The sequence below is a fragment of the Halichoerus grypus genome, chromosome 9 (genome assembly GCF_964656455.1).
Source record: "Halichoerus grypus chromosome 9, mHalGry1.hap1.1, whole genome shotgun sequence".
In the NCBI taxonomy this organism is placed as follows: Eukaryota; Metazoa; Chordata; class Mammalia; order Carnivora; family Phocidae; genus Halichoerus; species Halichoerus grypus.
Genome location: NC_135720.1, coordinates 32,318,720 through 32,334,793, shown reverse-complemented (window position 1 = coordinate 32,334,793; position 16,074 = coordinate 32,318,720). Strand labels below are relative to the sequence as shown.

Below are 16,074 nucleotides of genomic sequence, written 5' to 3'. Positions count from 1 at the left end.
GTGTTTTTATATTTGAAGTAGATTTTTGGTAGACATCATAGTTGAATCTTATTTTTTATGCAAATTAACAATCTTTAATATGTTATTGGAGTGTTTAGACCATTCTGTGTTTTACATGATTAGCAATATGGGCGAATTTAAACCACCCACCTTGCTTGTTCTTGTCCTATCTTCTCTTTGTTCCTTTTCCTCCTCTTTTACTGCCTTATTTTGTTAAGAATTTAGGATTCCATCTATATTTATTATTGGTTTATTAGCTATGCCTCTTTTTTATTTTTACTTCAGTGGTTGCTCTAAGGTTTTAAAATACACATTCTTAACTTATGATGGTGTGCCTTCAAATAATATAATGCCACTTCACATTTAACAAAAGAACCTTGCAACAGTTATTTCCATTTTCCCACCCAGTCTTGGTGCTATTGTTGCCATATACTTTATATCTATGTATTTTATAAACTCCATTTAAAACAGTTCTCGCTCTCTTTTTTTTTTTTTTTTAGAGAGAGAGAAAGAGACAGAGTAAAGCTGGAGTAGACATGGAGAGAGAGAAAGAATCTCAAGCAGGCACCATGCCCAGTGTGGGCCCAATCCCACAACCCCTGACCATGACTCTAGCAGAAATCAAGAGTTGGACCCGGGATGCCTGCGTGGCTCAGTCTGTTAAGCGTCTGCCTTTAGCTCAGGTCATGATCCCAGGGTTCTGGGATTGAGCCCTGCAACGGGCTCCTTGCTCAGCAGGGATCCTGCTTCTCCCTCTGCCTGCCACTCCCCCTGCCACTCCCCCTGCTTGTGCTCACGCTCTCTCTCTCTCTCTGACAAATAAATAAATAAAATATTTTTTAAAATTAAGAAAAAAAAGAGTCGGACTGAGCCACCCAAGTGCCCCAAACCAGTTGTCTTTTAAAGAGATTAAGAATGAGAGAAAGTCTTTAATTTTTATCTACATATGTACCATATGTACAGTTTTTAGTTCTTTCTTGTCTCTGAGTAGATCCAAATTTCCATCTGGTATCATTTTTTTTTTCTGCTTGAAGTTTTCCTTTAATATCTCTTCTAGTGCTGGTTGATTAACTCAGCATTTATATGTCTGAAAAAAATCTTTCTTTTACCCTCATTTTTGAAAGATAATGTGTCTGGATAAAGAGTTCTATGTTGCCTTTTCTTTATCGTTTAGTACTTTAAAGATATTGTACTCTTGTCTTTGGCTTGTATTGTTTCTGATGAGTAAGTCTGCTATCATTCTTGTCTTTGTTCCTCTGTGTATAATGCATCCTTTTTCTTTTGGCTGCTTTTATGGTTTTTTCTTAATACTGGTTTTAGCAGCTTGATCATGATGTTCCTTGGTGTGATTTTCTTCACATTTCTTAAACTTGATATTTTTGAGTTTCTTGAATTTAGAGTTAAGTTTTTATTGAATTTCAAACATTTTTGGCTGTATTTCTTCCTCTATATATTTTTTTCACACTCCACTTCTCCTTTCCTTAAAACCCTTTCCTAATTAAATTGAGTCTCTGGTCCAATATTCCTGTTTCTTAACTGTCTCTGTAATGTGTCTCTTACTTTCCTACTGCATCTACCAAAAATTCACATCCTCATTGTTTCTCTTTTTATCTACTGTAAAAACTTGTCTCTATTTTTACCCCTCTCAAATCCTTCTTCCATATTCTACATGGCTATTACAGTGAATTTTCTAAAATATGCCATCCTTAAAATTCTTTAATAATTGCCTATTGCTTATAGAATGAACTTAGACTCCATAGCCTGGTACATAAGGCCCTTCGTCTGTACTTGCTCTCCAGCCTTCTTTCCTCCTCCACCTCCTCCACCCTCCCCATGACACTCTGGACTCTTTATACTGGTACCATGGAATTACCTTCAGTTCCTTAAGTGCGTCATGCATTTTCATTCTTCTAAGCACACATTCATGCCTTTGTTATGTCTGAGAAAACCTTCCTACTCCCTCTACTCCCATGTCTGAAAACTCCTATTCACTGAGCTGAAATATCTCCTTTGTGAAAATTAACCTTGTTATCCCTTTCCAATTCCACTGAACCTTGAACATATTCCATTATTGCACTTAACCTATTGTTTTACAATCATTGTTTATTGGTCATCCTCCTAGACTGACTTCTGTGTGATCAGAGACTAGATTTTATGTATGTATGTACTTATTTATTTATTTGAGAGAGAGCAAGCAAGGGGAGGGACAGAGAAAGAGGGAAAGAGAGAATCTTGAGCAGGCTCCATACTCAGCGCGGAGCCTTATGAGGGGCTTGATCTCACGACACTGAGATCATGACCTGAGCTGAAATCAAGAGTTGGACACTTAACCAAGTGAGCCACGCAGGCACTTTGATTTTATTTATTTTTAAATACTTAGCAATGGCACATAGTAGGCACTTAATACAATGTTTGAGTAAATTAATGATTGGCTTATAGTAAGTATTGAACTCATTCTTCTTAAATAAATTGAACTCAGATCAAATCATAATACATGTACTAATAAAATAGCTATCATATTTCGAGAGCCTCCTATCTTCTAGGTACAACGTTAGGCACTTTCCATACCTTATCTCAAATGCTTCCAACAGCAATGCAAGGTACATTATCCTCACGAGTGGCCTATTGAAGGGAAATGTAGGTTTAGAGAGATTGTGAACAAGGTTGTGCAGTTAGAAAATGACAGAATTGGATTTCAAACTCATACATATATATTTTTCTCTCCTTACACACATCACTACCCATAGTTCTAGCTAGTTCTAGCTCATCACCAAGGCTTCCAATAAGAAATGATAGCATTACAGTAGAAATTGCATAGAGAACATTGTGGATCATAATAGGGGACTCAGAGAACTGATGTTACAGATAGATGGAAAAGGGAAATCTCTACAGGGCTATTATATGATGTCTGGAAAGATTTCTTTGGTAGGCTGTATGGCCTACAAACATCCAGCAAATGTGTCTTGTCCCTTCTCTGATATGACTGTATGAAGAGCAGTCTTGAGGGCACAAGTCATAGAAAGCATCCTAAGCCATGTGATTTGGAGTCTTTGCAAGGATCCTACAAGGTTCTTACAAGGGTGTGTGGGTCAAGGGGTTGGCTTCAGGCTATGCCTTGGGGAACAATGGAGGGAAGTGAAGACTCTGGAGGGGCCAGCACCAGCTGTGTTAACAAAAGGCCCGAGAGGCTCATACACGTTGTCATCATGACAGCTTTGGCTGAGGCTGTGTGGGTCATGCCCTGGCCCACTTAGGCTGTAGGGGAACTGCCTGTTGGGATCTTATCTCCCCTTTGTTTACCCTAAGACCTATTAGTGATATTCAGTTTAACTGCATGCTGTTCACCCCCTCCAATTTAACAGTGGTGAGGATGGGGTGGATGGAGGGACACACAGTATAGTGTGGGATCCCTTGGGGGCGGAAATTATCCATTTTTCATATAAAGCATCATCTGTGTTACTGAACCCAGAATAAAACTTACAAAGGCATGTGTTTTTTTTTTTCTTTTTGAAATTTATGTTATAGAAAATATTTAAAATACAGTTTTGGTATTTTGTTTCTAAAATTTTCTGGTGTGTGTGTGTGTGTGTTGGAGGTGGGAAGGAATTTTGGTATTTGGCAAGAGGAGGGGAGCTTTATTTACAGGAACTCTATTTCCTGCGGTGTTACAGCTAATACTTCAGGCGGATAAGTGCCAAAGGACAGTGTGAGTTTAAATGTGCACTTGCGGACAATTCTTGATCTGTCCCTCATCACAGATAAGTTGCAAGTGGTGTGCTAGGCAGTTGAGTGTGCCACCCCAGTTTTTAGAATAGCCTGCAGATCTATATTAACATTTCTTTTTATCTGGGTAGATGAAAGAAAAGGTAAGCTCAGTCAAAGAAAAATCTGCTGCTAAGGGGGACACAATTATGCTTCAGGAATGTGGAGGACAAAATGGTGCAAGTGATGGGAAGATGCTTCAGAAGCCTTTGTTCAGATACCACATGAAGTTCCTGAGAGTTGGGATGTGAGCTAGTGAGAACTTTTTTTTTTTAATTTAGACTTTATTTTTTTAGAGCAGATTTAGGTTCACAGAAAAATGGAGAGGAAGACACAGAGATTTCCTGTACACCCTCTGTTCCCCACATGCATAGCCTACCCCCACCATCAGTATCTCCCACCAGAGTGATACTTTGTTATAACTGATGAATCTACACTGACACATCATTACCACCCAGAGCCTAGTTTACTTTATAGTTCACTCTAGGTATTGTACATGCTCTGGGGCTCAGACAAGCATATAATGTCCTGTATCCATCATTATGGTATCATACAGAATATTTTCACTGCCCTAAAAATCCTCTGTGCTCTGCTTATTCATCTCTCCCCTCCCCACCCCACCCCTGGCCACCACTGATCTTTTTACTGTGTCCATAGTTTTGCCTTTTCCAGAGTGTCCTATAGTTGGAATCATATAATACATAGCCTTTCCAGGTTGGCTTCTTTCACTTAGTAATATGCATTTGAGGTTCTTTGGTGTCATTTTATGGCTTGATAACTCATTTCTTTTTAGCACTGAATAGTATTATTCCATTATCTGGATGTACCACAGTTTATCCATTCACCTGCTGGAGGACATCTTGGTTTCAGGTTTTGACAGTTATGAATAAAGATGCTATAAACAAAAATAAATATAAAATTGAACTAAAAGAGTTAACATGAAAAAAAAAGATGCTGTTAACACCCATGTGCGGGTTTTTGTGTGGACCTAAGTTTTCAGCTACTTTGGGCAAATACTAATGCATGTGCTTGCTTGACTGTATGATAAGAATATGTTTAGTTTTTGTAAGAAACCATCCACTGTCTTCCAAAGTGGCTGAAACATTTTGCATTCCCACCAGCAATGAATGAGAATTTCTGTAGCCCCATATGCTTGTCAGCATTTGGTGGTGTTGGTGTTCTGGATTTTGGCCATTCTAATAGGTGTGTACTGATGTCTCGTTGTTGTTTTAATTTGCATCTCCCTGATGGCTTATGATGTGGAACATCTTTTCATATGCTTACTTGCCATCTATATGTCTTTTTTGGTGATTTTCTATTAAGACCTTTGGCCTATTTTTTAAGTGAGTTGTTTGTTTTCTTATTGTTGAGTTTTGAAGAGTTCTTCGCATATTTTGGGTAATAGTTCTTTTTAAAAATATTTTCTCCCATTCTGTGGCTCGTATTCCCATTAGCTTGACATTTTCATTTTCCACAGAGCAGAAGGTTTTAATTTTAATGAAGTCTAGCTTATCAGTTATTTCTTTAATGGGTTGTATCTTTGGTTTTATATCAAAAAAGTCATTGTTGTACCCAAGGTCATCTAGATTTTCTCTTATGTTATCTGCTAGGAGTTTTATAGTTTTGCATTTTATAATTAGGTCTGTGATGCATTTGAGTTAATTTTTGTGAAGGCTTTGAGGTCTGTGTCTAGATTCATTACTTTGCACATATGTGGATGTCCAGTTTTTCCAGCATCATTTGTTAAAGAGACTGTCCCCCTGTATTGCTTTTGCTCCTTTTTCAAAGATCAGTTTTTGTGTGGGTCTATTTCTGTGCTCTCTCTGTTCTGTTCCAGTGATATATTTATCTATTCTTTTGTCAATACCAGACTGTCTTATTATAGTTTTATAGCTAGTCTTGAAGTTGGGTAGTGTCAGTCCTCCAACTTTGTTCTCTTCCTTCAATATTGCATTAGCTACTATGTTATTTTTTCCTCTCCATAGAAACTTTAGAATCAGTTCATTGTTATCCATAAAATAATTTGCTGGGATTTTGATTGGGACAGTTGAGTACTTTTAGTGTGGTTGTACTTTCTCCCTTGGTCTTACATGGCATTGTAAGCAAGATTTCTTTTATTTTCTTTTACAAATCTTAGCATGATTTATTCTTTTTTAAAGAGAGATTTTATTTATTTATTTGAGGGAGAAAGGAGAGAATGTGAACTGGTGGAGGGGCAAAGGGGTAGAGAGAGGGAAGGAATCTCAAGCAGACTCCACGCTGAGCACAGAGCCAGATGTGGGGCTCAATCCCACAACCCTGAGATCATGACTGAGCCTTAACCAAGAGTCAGACACTTAACGGACTGAGCCACCCAGTCACTCCTCTTGTGATTTAGTCTTGTCAAGACAAATAGATATTTGTGGTGGGTGGGGGATGGTGGTGATGGTTCCCGAAGCCCACCGTGTGACATCAACTAAGCAATTAACTCACACAGAAGGACAGCTGAACCATATTAATGTTGATCTTAAATTATTCTAGTAGGTAGAACATATTTTTATTACCACAAAGGGATTCACTTTTTTTTTGACCACAAAAATAAATTTTCTCTCTACATTGGGTCAGTATCAGAGATTTCAGGTATTATAAACAAAAACAGAATCATGGGTGTGTACAGTGGATTAATGGTGTTATAATTCTTAGAGTGTGGAATTGCTTACTTGAAATTTGTTGAAAATTTAGGTCTTTTTCAGGGACAGTACTTTATTTGGTGGGCTTAACAGAATTTCTCATTGCCTTTCTTTTATATTTTTAGTATTCCCCTAAGAAATTGATTGAAGATATTCTGGGGGAGACTTCTAAAATAACAGTGTCAAAGACAAAGTTTAATCTGTCACTTTAAGTAGGTATGATATTAAATAACCCAACTAGACCAAGAAAGAAAATTTTATCAAGAATTTGCTTCATAGGTTGGAAATATTTTTTGCATGTAAAATGCAAAAAATATTGGAATATCAGAAGAGAGTTTGTGTACCTTGCAATGGAATGTTGAAATGCTATTTAAAATTTTTTAAATTTAATTTAATTTTATTATGTTACGTTAGTCACCATACAATACATCATTAGTTTTTGACGTAAGTGATTCATGATCCATTGTTTTTGTATAACACCCAGTGCTCCATGCAGTACGTGCCCTTCTTAATACCCATCACCGGGCTAACCCATCCCCCCACCCCCATCCTCTCTAGAACCCTCAGTTTGTTTCTCAGAGTCCATAGTCTCTCATGGTTCGTCTCCCCCTCCGATTTCCCCCCCTTCATTTTTCCCTTCCTTCTAATGTACTCCATGCTATTCATTATGTTCCACAAATAAATGAAACCATATGATAATTGACTTTCTCTGCTTGATTTATTTCACTTAGCATAATCTCCTCCAGTCCCATCCATGTTGATGTAAAAGGGTATTCTTCCTTTCTGATGGCTGAGTAATATTCCATTGTATATATGGACCACATCTTCTTTATCCATTCATCTGTTGAAGGGCATCTCAGCTCTTTCCACAACTTGGCTATTGCGGATATTGCTGATATGAACATTGAGGTGCATATGGCCCTTCTTTTCACTACATCTGTATCTTTGGGGTAAATACCCAGTAGTGCAATTGCTGGGTCATAGGGTAGCTCTATATTTAATTTTTTGAGGCACCTCCACACTGTTTTCCAAAGTGGCTGTACCAACTTGCATTCCCACCAACAGTGTAAGAGGGTTCCCCTTTCTCCATACCCTCTCCAACTTTTGTTTTTTCTTGCCTTGTCAATTTTTGCCATTCTAAGTGGTGTAAGGTGGTATCTCAGTGTGGTTTCGATTTGAATTTCCCTGATGGCTAATGATGATGAACATTTTTTCATGTGTCTGTTAGCCATTTGTATGTTTTCTTTTGAGAAGTGTCTGTTCATGTCTTCTGCCCATTTTTTGACTTATTTGTTTTTTGGGTGTTGAGTTTGAGAAGTTCTTTATAGATCTTGGAAATCAGCACTTTGTCTGTAGTGTATCTTCTCCCATTCTGTGGGTTGCCTCTTTGTGTTGTTGACTGTTTCCTTTGCTGTGCAGAAGTTTTTCATCTTGATGAAGTACCAAAAGTTCATTTTTGCTTTTGCTTCACTAGCCTTTGGAGATGTATCTTGAAAGAAATTGCTGTGGCCGATGTCGAAGAATGAAACTTGACATTCTCTAACACCACACACAAAGATAAACTCAAAATGGATGAAAAACCTCAATGTGAGACAGGAATCCATCAGAATCCTAGAGGAGAACATAGGCAGTAACCTCTTTGAAATGCTATTTTAAACTATGCTTCAGGTAAAAGGAAGGTAGCCATTTATCTTAGAGGTCACTGTGGAGACCTACATTTATTCAAGTAGTAGGCAGAAGAAAAATACAGTATAATTTTAATCTTAAGCTGCCTCTTGTTAGTTAAGTTGAACTAAGTCTGTTGAAAGTGGGACTACAAATATGGTCTTACTGGAATAGAGATACATGTTTTTAGAATTGCTGCCCACTTTCAAGGCTCTCTGATGAACCTTCCAGTAGGGTATTCCTTGAGGTGACATAGAATAGTCTTGAGTATGCTTTGTGGAAATCATAAGGTGGAATTCAGGACAGATCTGGAAGATTCATTTATAAATTTCTTTGCTTTTTTGATTGATTGGTTAGTTATTGTAGATGGTTAATATTTGTCCCATAGGCTGGATATTTTGTCATATTGACCAGGTTTATCAAGCCAAGTGGTTGGAGATTTTCACACGACTATTTAGATTACTCTGGAATTCTCTGCTCTTGCTTTAAATTTTTTTTTTCTTCTTCTTGCTTTAAATTAATATTAAATGTAAATTTCTGGCCAAGGTGTCCTATCCTTATAGCAAGATAGCAACATTTAAAGTCCTTTAAGGACTTTAATCAACAGTTCATTGGACTGAAAAATATTTGTTGAGCTCTCATGAGTGAGGGATGACTGAGAAGCCTAGGACATGGTTTCTCTACCCAAGACCAGATCTTTAGCAGAGTGGACACTCAATCAGTAGTTGTTGAATAAATATATTAATAAATAATGCTCATAATTTGTGAAGAAACTAAGAAAGGAAAACCAGCAGGACTTTGTTTTGTCCTCTGCTGAGTCCCCGTAGGCTAGAATAGCCAGGTATATTGTAGGTCCTCAGTGCATATGTGAATGAATGACCAAATGACCATGTAGCATTCCTGCAGCCAGACTTCTTGGAGCCACTTCCAGCTGGGTTAGTCAGGGAAGGCTTCATGGAGCAAAGGGATTTTGATTAGAGAAAGGGAGGGCCATCTAGAAATAGAGGATGATGTGGAGGCTCCTCAGGAGAGGTTGGAAGCTGGCAGTGGAAGCACAGCAATGGTGGCTGACCACCAAAGGTAAATTTTAGAAAGCTTAGGAAGACTGGTTTAAATTTTCCTGTAGAGACAATGGAGACTAAAAAGGACAGTTTAGAAATATTAATCTAGAGGAGAAGAGAAATTTTAAAAAGCACATTGTTGGGGCTTGGTGATTAAATGAGTTGATGAGGGAAATGAAGCAGTTAGAGATGATGACAATCTTGTTTTGAGCTTGGTTGACTTGGATAATAGTAAAAGCATAATCAGAAATAAGAAAGTCAGAAGGGAAAAATTAACATTTTGTGGGAAGGTTTTTGTGTTTTAAACCTCTTAGTGTTTGAAGTAATGGGAATACTTCACAGTAGACTGAGAAAAATCTCAGAAACACAGATTATTTGACCTGAGGCATCTTAGGGAGTGAGTTATGATTAGACTCGAATACAACCCTCTGTCTTACTGATGATGTGTCAGTGATGTGATGACTGATGTTATCTTAAAACTGACGAGTGTAGGGAACAATCTGGAGGAATGCGTTCTCTGGCCTAGGTGCATGGCACAAGTAGGGTGACGGATGCAGTCATTTCCAGTGTTTTGGAGGGCACTTAGAGTATACCTTCATTTGCAGTTTGATTTTCCCCTGTTTAATGTTTTTATGGTTTTTTGTTTTGTTTTGTTTTGTTAGACAGCGAGAGTGCGTGAGCATGAACTGGTGGGGGTGGGGCTAAGGGAGAGAGAGAGAATCTTAAGCAGACTCCCTGCTAAGCGTGGAGCCCAATGTAGGGCTCCATCTCACCACCCTGAGATCATGACCTGAGCTGAAATCAAGAGTCGGGCGCTTAACCGACTGAGCCAGCCAGGCGCCCACCCTTTTAAGTTTGAAGAGCCATTATACAAATAGTTCCAGATAGGTAACACATTTGGAGGTATCAGCTATACAGTATAAACACTATCTTGTAAGATTAAGATAAAATCCTTTAAGTATTACACAATATGTTCATTCCTTCTTACTAATAAAAATAGTCTTAAATTGCCCGCAAATATGGTATCAGTAATGAATTTCTTTATCTTTCTTTTGATAATATCCTGACATATTTATGTTCAGTAACTTCTATGTAGATATTATGGAGTTGAAGCTGACTCAATTCTAAGTATATTTTGCACCACAAATGTTCTTTCTAGAACTTTTGATCATGAGTCTTGAGTGCCATATTGCCACTTCTGAGGGGAAAGCAGTTGCTAAGGGCTCCCACTGGTAGCAAGTCTAGATGAGTCTTTAAGCTATCTCTCATCTGCTTGGATGTTTCTAGGAATGATTTTTATAAACAGAGTTGGTCCTGGACATGTGTTAAATAGAAGTGGTGGGGCTCAGAAGGAGGGTTGGAGACCAATTCTCACCCTTAGCATATGTGCTTTTTTACTTAATCCCTGTCATATGTAAGGATAGAAGGTAATTATCCATCCTCCAGCTCACACCCTTAGTAACTACCTGTCCCAGATCTGAGGGTGCGAGTGCAACACTGGGCTTTTGCCTTCTGGAGGCCATGGGTGATATTCCAAAACTGAGCTGACCTTTATGTGTGAGCAGTCTAGTTACTTCTTTTTCTTCCCCAGCTTTACTGAGATATAATTGACATATGACACTGTGTAAGTTTAAGGTACAGAATGTGATGATTTGATACACCTATAGATTGCAAAATGTTTGCCACAAAGACATTAGTGAACACATGATTTACTTCACATAATTATATTTTAAGATTGTTGGCATAGTGAGAACACTAAAGCTCTACTCTCTTGCAGCATTCACGTGTATGATATAGTGTTGTTAACTATAATTGCCATGCTGTCCATTAGATCCCCAGAACTTACTCATCTTATAACTGAAAATTTGTGCCTGTTGGCCAACATTCCTCATTTTTCTACTCTTGCTCAGTCCCTGGCAATCACCATTCTACTTTCTGTTTCTTTGAGTTCAGTGTTTCTAGATTGCACATATAAATGAGATCACACAGTATTTGTCTTTCTCTGACTTCTTTCCCTTAGCATAATGCCCTCAAGTTCCATCCATGTTGTCACAAATGGCAGGATTTCCTTCTTTTAATGGCTGCATATTTCATTTTATATAAATACCACATTTCATTTTCTTTATCCATTCATCAATGTACACTTAGGTTGTTTTCTTGTCTTAGCTATTGTGAGATATATTGTGATAAACATGGGAGCACAGATATCTTGTTGGGATTATGATTTCATCTTCTTCAGATATATACCTAGAAGTGGGATCACTGGATCATATGGTAATTCTACTTTAAATTTTTTGAGAACCCTCCATACTGTTCTCCATCATAGCTGCACCAATTTACATTTTCATCAATAGTGCACAAGGATTCCCTTTCTTCCACATCCTTGCCAGTATTTGTTACCTCTTATTTTTTTGATAATAACTATTTAATAGGTGTGAAGTGATATCTCACTGTGGTTTTGATTTGCATTTCCCTGATGATTAGTGATATTGAGCACTTTTCATGTCCTTGTTAACCATTTGTATGTCTTACTTGGAAAAATGTCTATTCACGTCCTCTGCCCATTTTTAAATTGGATTGTTTGTGTTTTTGCTATTGAGTTGTATGAGTTCCTTATGTATTTTGAATACTAACCCCTTCTCAGATATATGATTTGCAAGTATTTCCTCCCATTCTGTAGATTGCCTTTCATTTTGTTGATTGTTTCTTTTGCTGTGCAGAATATTTTTAGTTTGATATAGTCCCACTTGCTGATTTTTACTTTCATTGCTTGCTCTTTGATGTCATCCAAAAAAATCATTGCTAAGACCAATGTCAAGCAGCTTTTTTTCCTTTGTTTTCTTCTAGAAGTTTTCTGGTTTTAGGTCTTATGTTTAAGTCCTTAATCCATTTTGAGTTAATGTTTGTGAGTGTGCATAAGATAGGAGTCCAGTTTCATTATTTTGCATGTGGATGCCCAGTCTTCCAAGCACCATTTATCGAAGAGGCTATCCTTTCGCCATTGTGTTTTCTTGGCTCCATTGTCAAATATTAGTTGACCATATATGCATGAGTTTATTTCTGGGCTCTAGATTCTGCTCCATTGGTCTATGTGTCCGTTTTTATGCTAATACCATACTGTGTTGATTATTGTTGGATGTTCTGTATATATCTGTTAGGTCCATTTGGTTTAAAGTATAGTTCAAGCCCACATGGTTTTCTGTCTGGATGATCTATTCATTGTTGAAAGTAGAATATTAAAGTCTCGTACTATTATTATAATATGCTGTCTGTCACTCACTTGAGATCTATTAGTATTTGTTTATCATATTTAGGTGCTCGAATGTCTTTCCCTTCAGTCATCTGCCTTTCTGGGTCAACAGCTCAGTGGAAGGAGATGAGGGACTAAATGGGCATGAGAGATGAGCTCCTTGTGTTTTTTCCCAGTTAATGGAGACAAGGAAGAGAGTGAGTGGGAAATGTCTAGCATAGGAGGAATAGGTGAGAATCAGCCCTTTTGTAGTAAAATGAAAGGTAGAATAATTAAACCTTGATCATCACTAGCAGGGAAATAAAATAAAATAAAAGTATTTTTTTAAAAGATTTTATTTATTTATTTAAGAGGGAGAGAAAGAGAGAAAACGAGTGAGTGAGCAAGAGCACAAGAGCAGGGGGAGGGTGAAGCAGACTCCCCCGCTGAGCAGGGAGCCTGATGCAAGGCTCAATCCCAGGACGCTGGGATCATGACCTGAGCGGAAGGCAGATGCTTAACGGACTAAGCCACCCAGGTGCCCCGTGGCCGTAAAGTATTAACATCTAGTAATTTACTCTCATCATCCTAACTCTTGAAGAGTTTCTTATTTCTTAAATTGCAGTGATCGCACTGAGAGTAAAAAGAGTATTAGTTTTACAAGCTTATTTTAAACCAGTTCCTAGCAGTAGTAACTGCCTTTGTCTTTCTGGGCGTGCTGAGAGTTGATTAACAACCAACCTATGGGCCAAACATTTAAAACACTAGTGATCCTAAGTAGTTAGTTGATTGGGAAATCTTGATCGCCTGACATTTGGCAGTGGCGAAGGAAAAGCAGACGCAGATCTAGTTGGTGAATTCACGTGCCTGAGGCTCCAGGTGATGGGCACATGGACTTTAATAGTAGCAAATAGCCATGGATGAGAGAAGAACAATAATTCTAGAAATGGGAAGCTTCCAGCATGGCGAGGTGGCATATTTTTAGATTGGGGTTAATGAACTACTTTTCAATCTGAAATCTTCAGGAATAGGCAGTTTCCTGTTTCTGCAAATACCAAATGAAAGGCCAAGCCATTATTCTTGGATTTATAGATCCAATTTACCAGATTGAAAGGACACTTGTGCTCTTTAACTAAGCGAACTAGCCGGCCCCTGCATGCCGAGTTTCTGTGGCAGTATGACCTCAGTGACCTCTCTTCTCTATTGTGGAATGTAGGTGATAAGAATGGAGGTGAGCCCGATGATGCTGAACTGGTAAGGCTCAGTAAGAGGCTGGTGGAGAACGCGGTGCTCAAGGCTGTCCAGCAGTATCTGGAAGAAACACAGAACAAAAGCAAGCCAGGGGATGGGAGCTCTGTGAAAACTCAAGAGGCTGATAGGAATGGCACTGACAGTGACAACAACAGGAAGTGAGAGCCCAGTGCAGGCAGGCCCCCGCTGCTCCGTGAGAAGCATCCCGCTCCCCTCTGCTGGGTCAACGGACTAATTTGCATTGTGCTGTTTCAGTGTCTCTTGTCCAATCTGTGGAGATTGCCCACCACTTTCATGATCAATGTGTTCGCATTTCTGAAACAGAAGAGAAATGGAGTGCTGGGACTAGCAGAGGAAATTAACTTACAGAAGAATGGCCCAAGTTTCACTTGCCCTCCGCCATGGCCGAGGGAGAGGGAACTTTGGGTTATGCCTCGTGGACTCAAATTAAAGGCCATGGAAAGGGCCTGGCCATCAATGGAATACTGCCATTTATATTGCTTAGCAGGGCATTTGACCACTTTATCTGAGGCCAAAACACACACACAGCTAACAAGTGCTAAGTTTAAAATAATCACTGTTGAAATAGTTTTCCATACTGTTGGTCCATAATGTCTCACGTCCGTCCTACATCTGCTGTTGCTATGCGTTGATTTTTATTTACAGTAAATTGGTTTCGTGCAAATGATATATTTTTGGCAAAATGCAACCTTTTCTATAAAACGTGGGCAACATCTTACAGGTTTCTTTTAACCTTCTTTTGATAAGTCAGTGTGCCATATTTCATGTTTTTCACTGACATTTGTATGTAAAATGTATTATATAATTTTTTTTTCCATAGGCAAGAAACCTATTGGACTCCGGGACTTAATTAATGAAGCTTTGCATCGAGAAAGGATGAGTCTGAAGTCCAAAGTGAAACAGATAAAGGAACTTTTGTTAAAGCCTGAGACTCAGGCCAGGATTAGGAGGGAGCTTTTTGAAGGAAGATCTGTTAACAACAGTAATCAAGGAAACCAGGTTGATTTCAGTGCAACTTTGACATAAGCTCTACATTACTATCATGGTACCCTAGTCAATGCAACCTTGTCAGATTATTTCATAGCTCTTTGGTAAATACCAAAGAACTGTTCTGATAGTGTCTACACAACAGGAAGCCAGCATTTGGTAAGGAATTAACAATTTCTTGCCAAAGAAAACTGATTCTGCTCTGTTATGTTTAAAGCTAAACTTGTGTTTCAGCATGTTTGTTTCTGTAATATCAAGAGTTATTTTATAGAAAGGACTTAATTAGCTGTCGTGAGATGTTTCTTGGGTTCTCACAGATAACACATACAGACTGTGAAAAATCATTAAACTACAAAAAATACAGTATTTTAAGGGTCACTTGCCTTCTGTTGATGTGATTTTTGTTATTAAATCAGAAGTAGTATTGTCCACACAAGTCTATACCTAGTGTTACTTTTAATGGGAATTTGAATGTTTATTGAACACTAGTACTTGAATGAACATTTCTAAGTGTAATTATTACAATTACTGGTTAAGAATGTTTTATAATATCCATATGTATTATTTTTCAATGATCAAAATGTAGTTTGCTTTTTCATTTCTTAATGAATAAATGTTTGGGATTTTTACTTTCTACTTTTCTGAAGATAAGCCCTAGGTCTTACTGTATCCCTTATAATCTGAATTTGTTTGCACTGGTTCATTTTTAAAGACAATTCTTGAAAAATTTCCCCCCATATGATAATCATTGGTAACAGCTTTTTCTATAGTCATTGCAAAATTGCTGCTACTAAGAGATCATGATGGAGGGGAAATTGGAGATCAAATATGTAATCATTTCAAATGTAAAATCCAGTTTACTCATGGATTTTAGCTATTTTTTCACTGGGTAAATTCGACATTTATTTATAAATGAGTTTATGCATTTTCATGCCTCTTAATAAATGTATTGTTTTCCCTTGTTGCCTCTCCTCACTTTCTTTCTCATTCTTGGAAGTTGTTGGCTCTGTGCTGGCAGAAGGAAGTCATAAACAGGAGCTCGGATAGTTGTAGTGTTTCTTCACCTTTATTTATGTCCTTCTCCATGCTCAGAGAGCAGTTGCCAGAATACCTTTCAACTTCAGATTTTTAAATCACCTCAAATCAGTCAGCTTCACAGAGAATTAACAACAGAACATTAAATGCAAAGAAAATCTAAATAGCATCCCACAAACTGCTAATTATGTGTCAGTGAAGTGACAGCAGGAGCAAAGATGAAAGGAGCGGATCCTTCCAAATGTAAGACAGGGAGCTGCTTACCATGAAATCCCTTGAGAGGTAGAGGGCTTTCCTGCTCGAAGACAGCTTCCTTAAAAAAACCTGTAAGATAGGAAGCAAAGATATTTTGGGGCCCACCTTGTTTTTCAAATGAAGAAACAGACTCGAGGAG

The 16,074-nt window shown here is 38.1% G+C and overlaps 1 protein-coding gene across 4 annotated transcripts in view; it reads left to right on the top strand.

Moving 5' to 3' along the window:
* Nucleotides 1–15,606, top strand: part of AKAP7 (A-kinase anchoring protein 7) — a 142,300-nt gene extending 126,694 nt beyond the window's left edge. Inside the window, exons 8-9 of one of the 4 annotated variants that reach the window (XM_036120827.2) lie at nt 13,603–13,795; nt 14,479–14,659. In XM_036120827.2, the coding sequence (XP_035976720.2) occupies nt 13,603–13,795; nt 14,479–14,512 (227 nt within the window). In that variant the 3' untranslated portion in view covers nt 14,513–14,659. Of the gene's footprint in view, nt 1–13,602; nt 14,455–14,478 lie in introns of those variants that run through there. The other 3 variants (XM_078054718.1, XM_036120829.2, XM_078054719.1) reach the window with 3 other exon arrangements.
* The last annotated feature ends 468 nt before the right edge of the window (nt 15,607–16,074 follow it).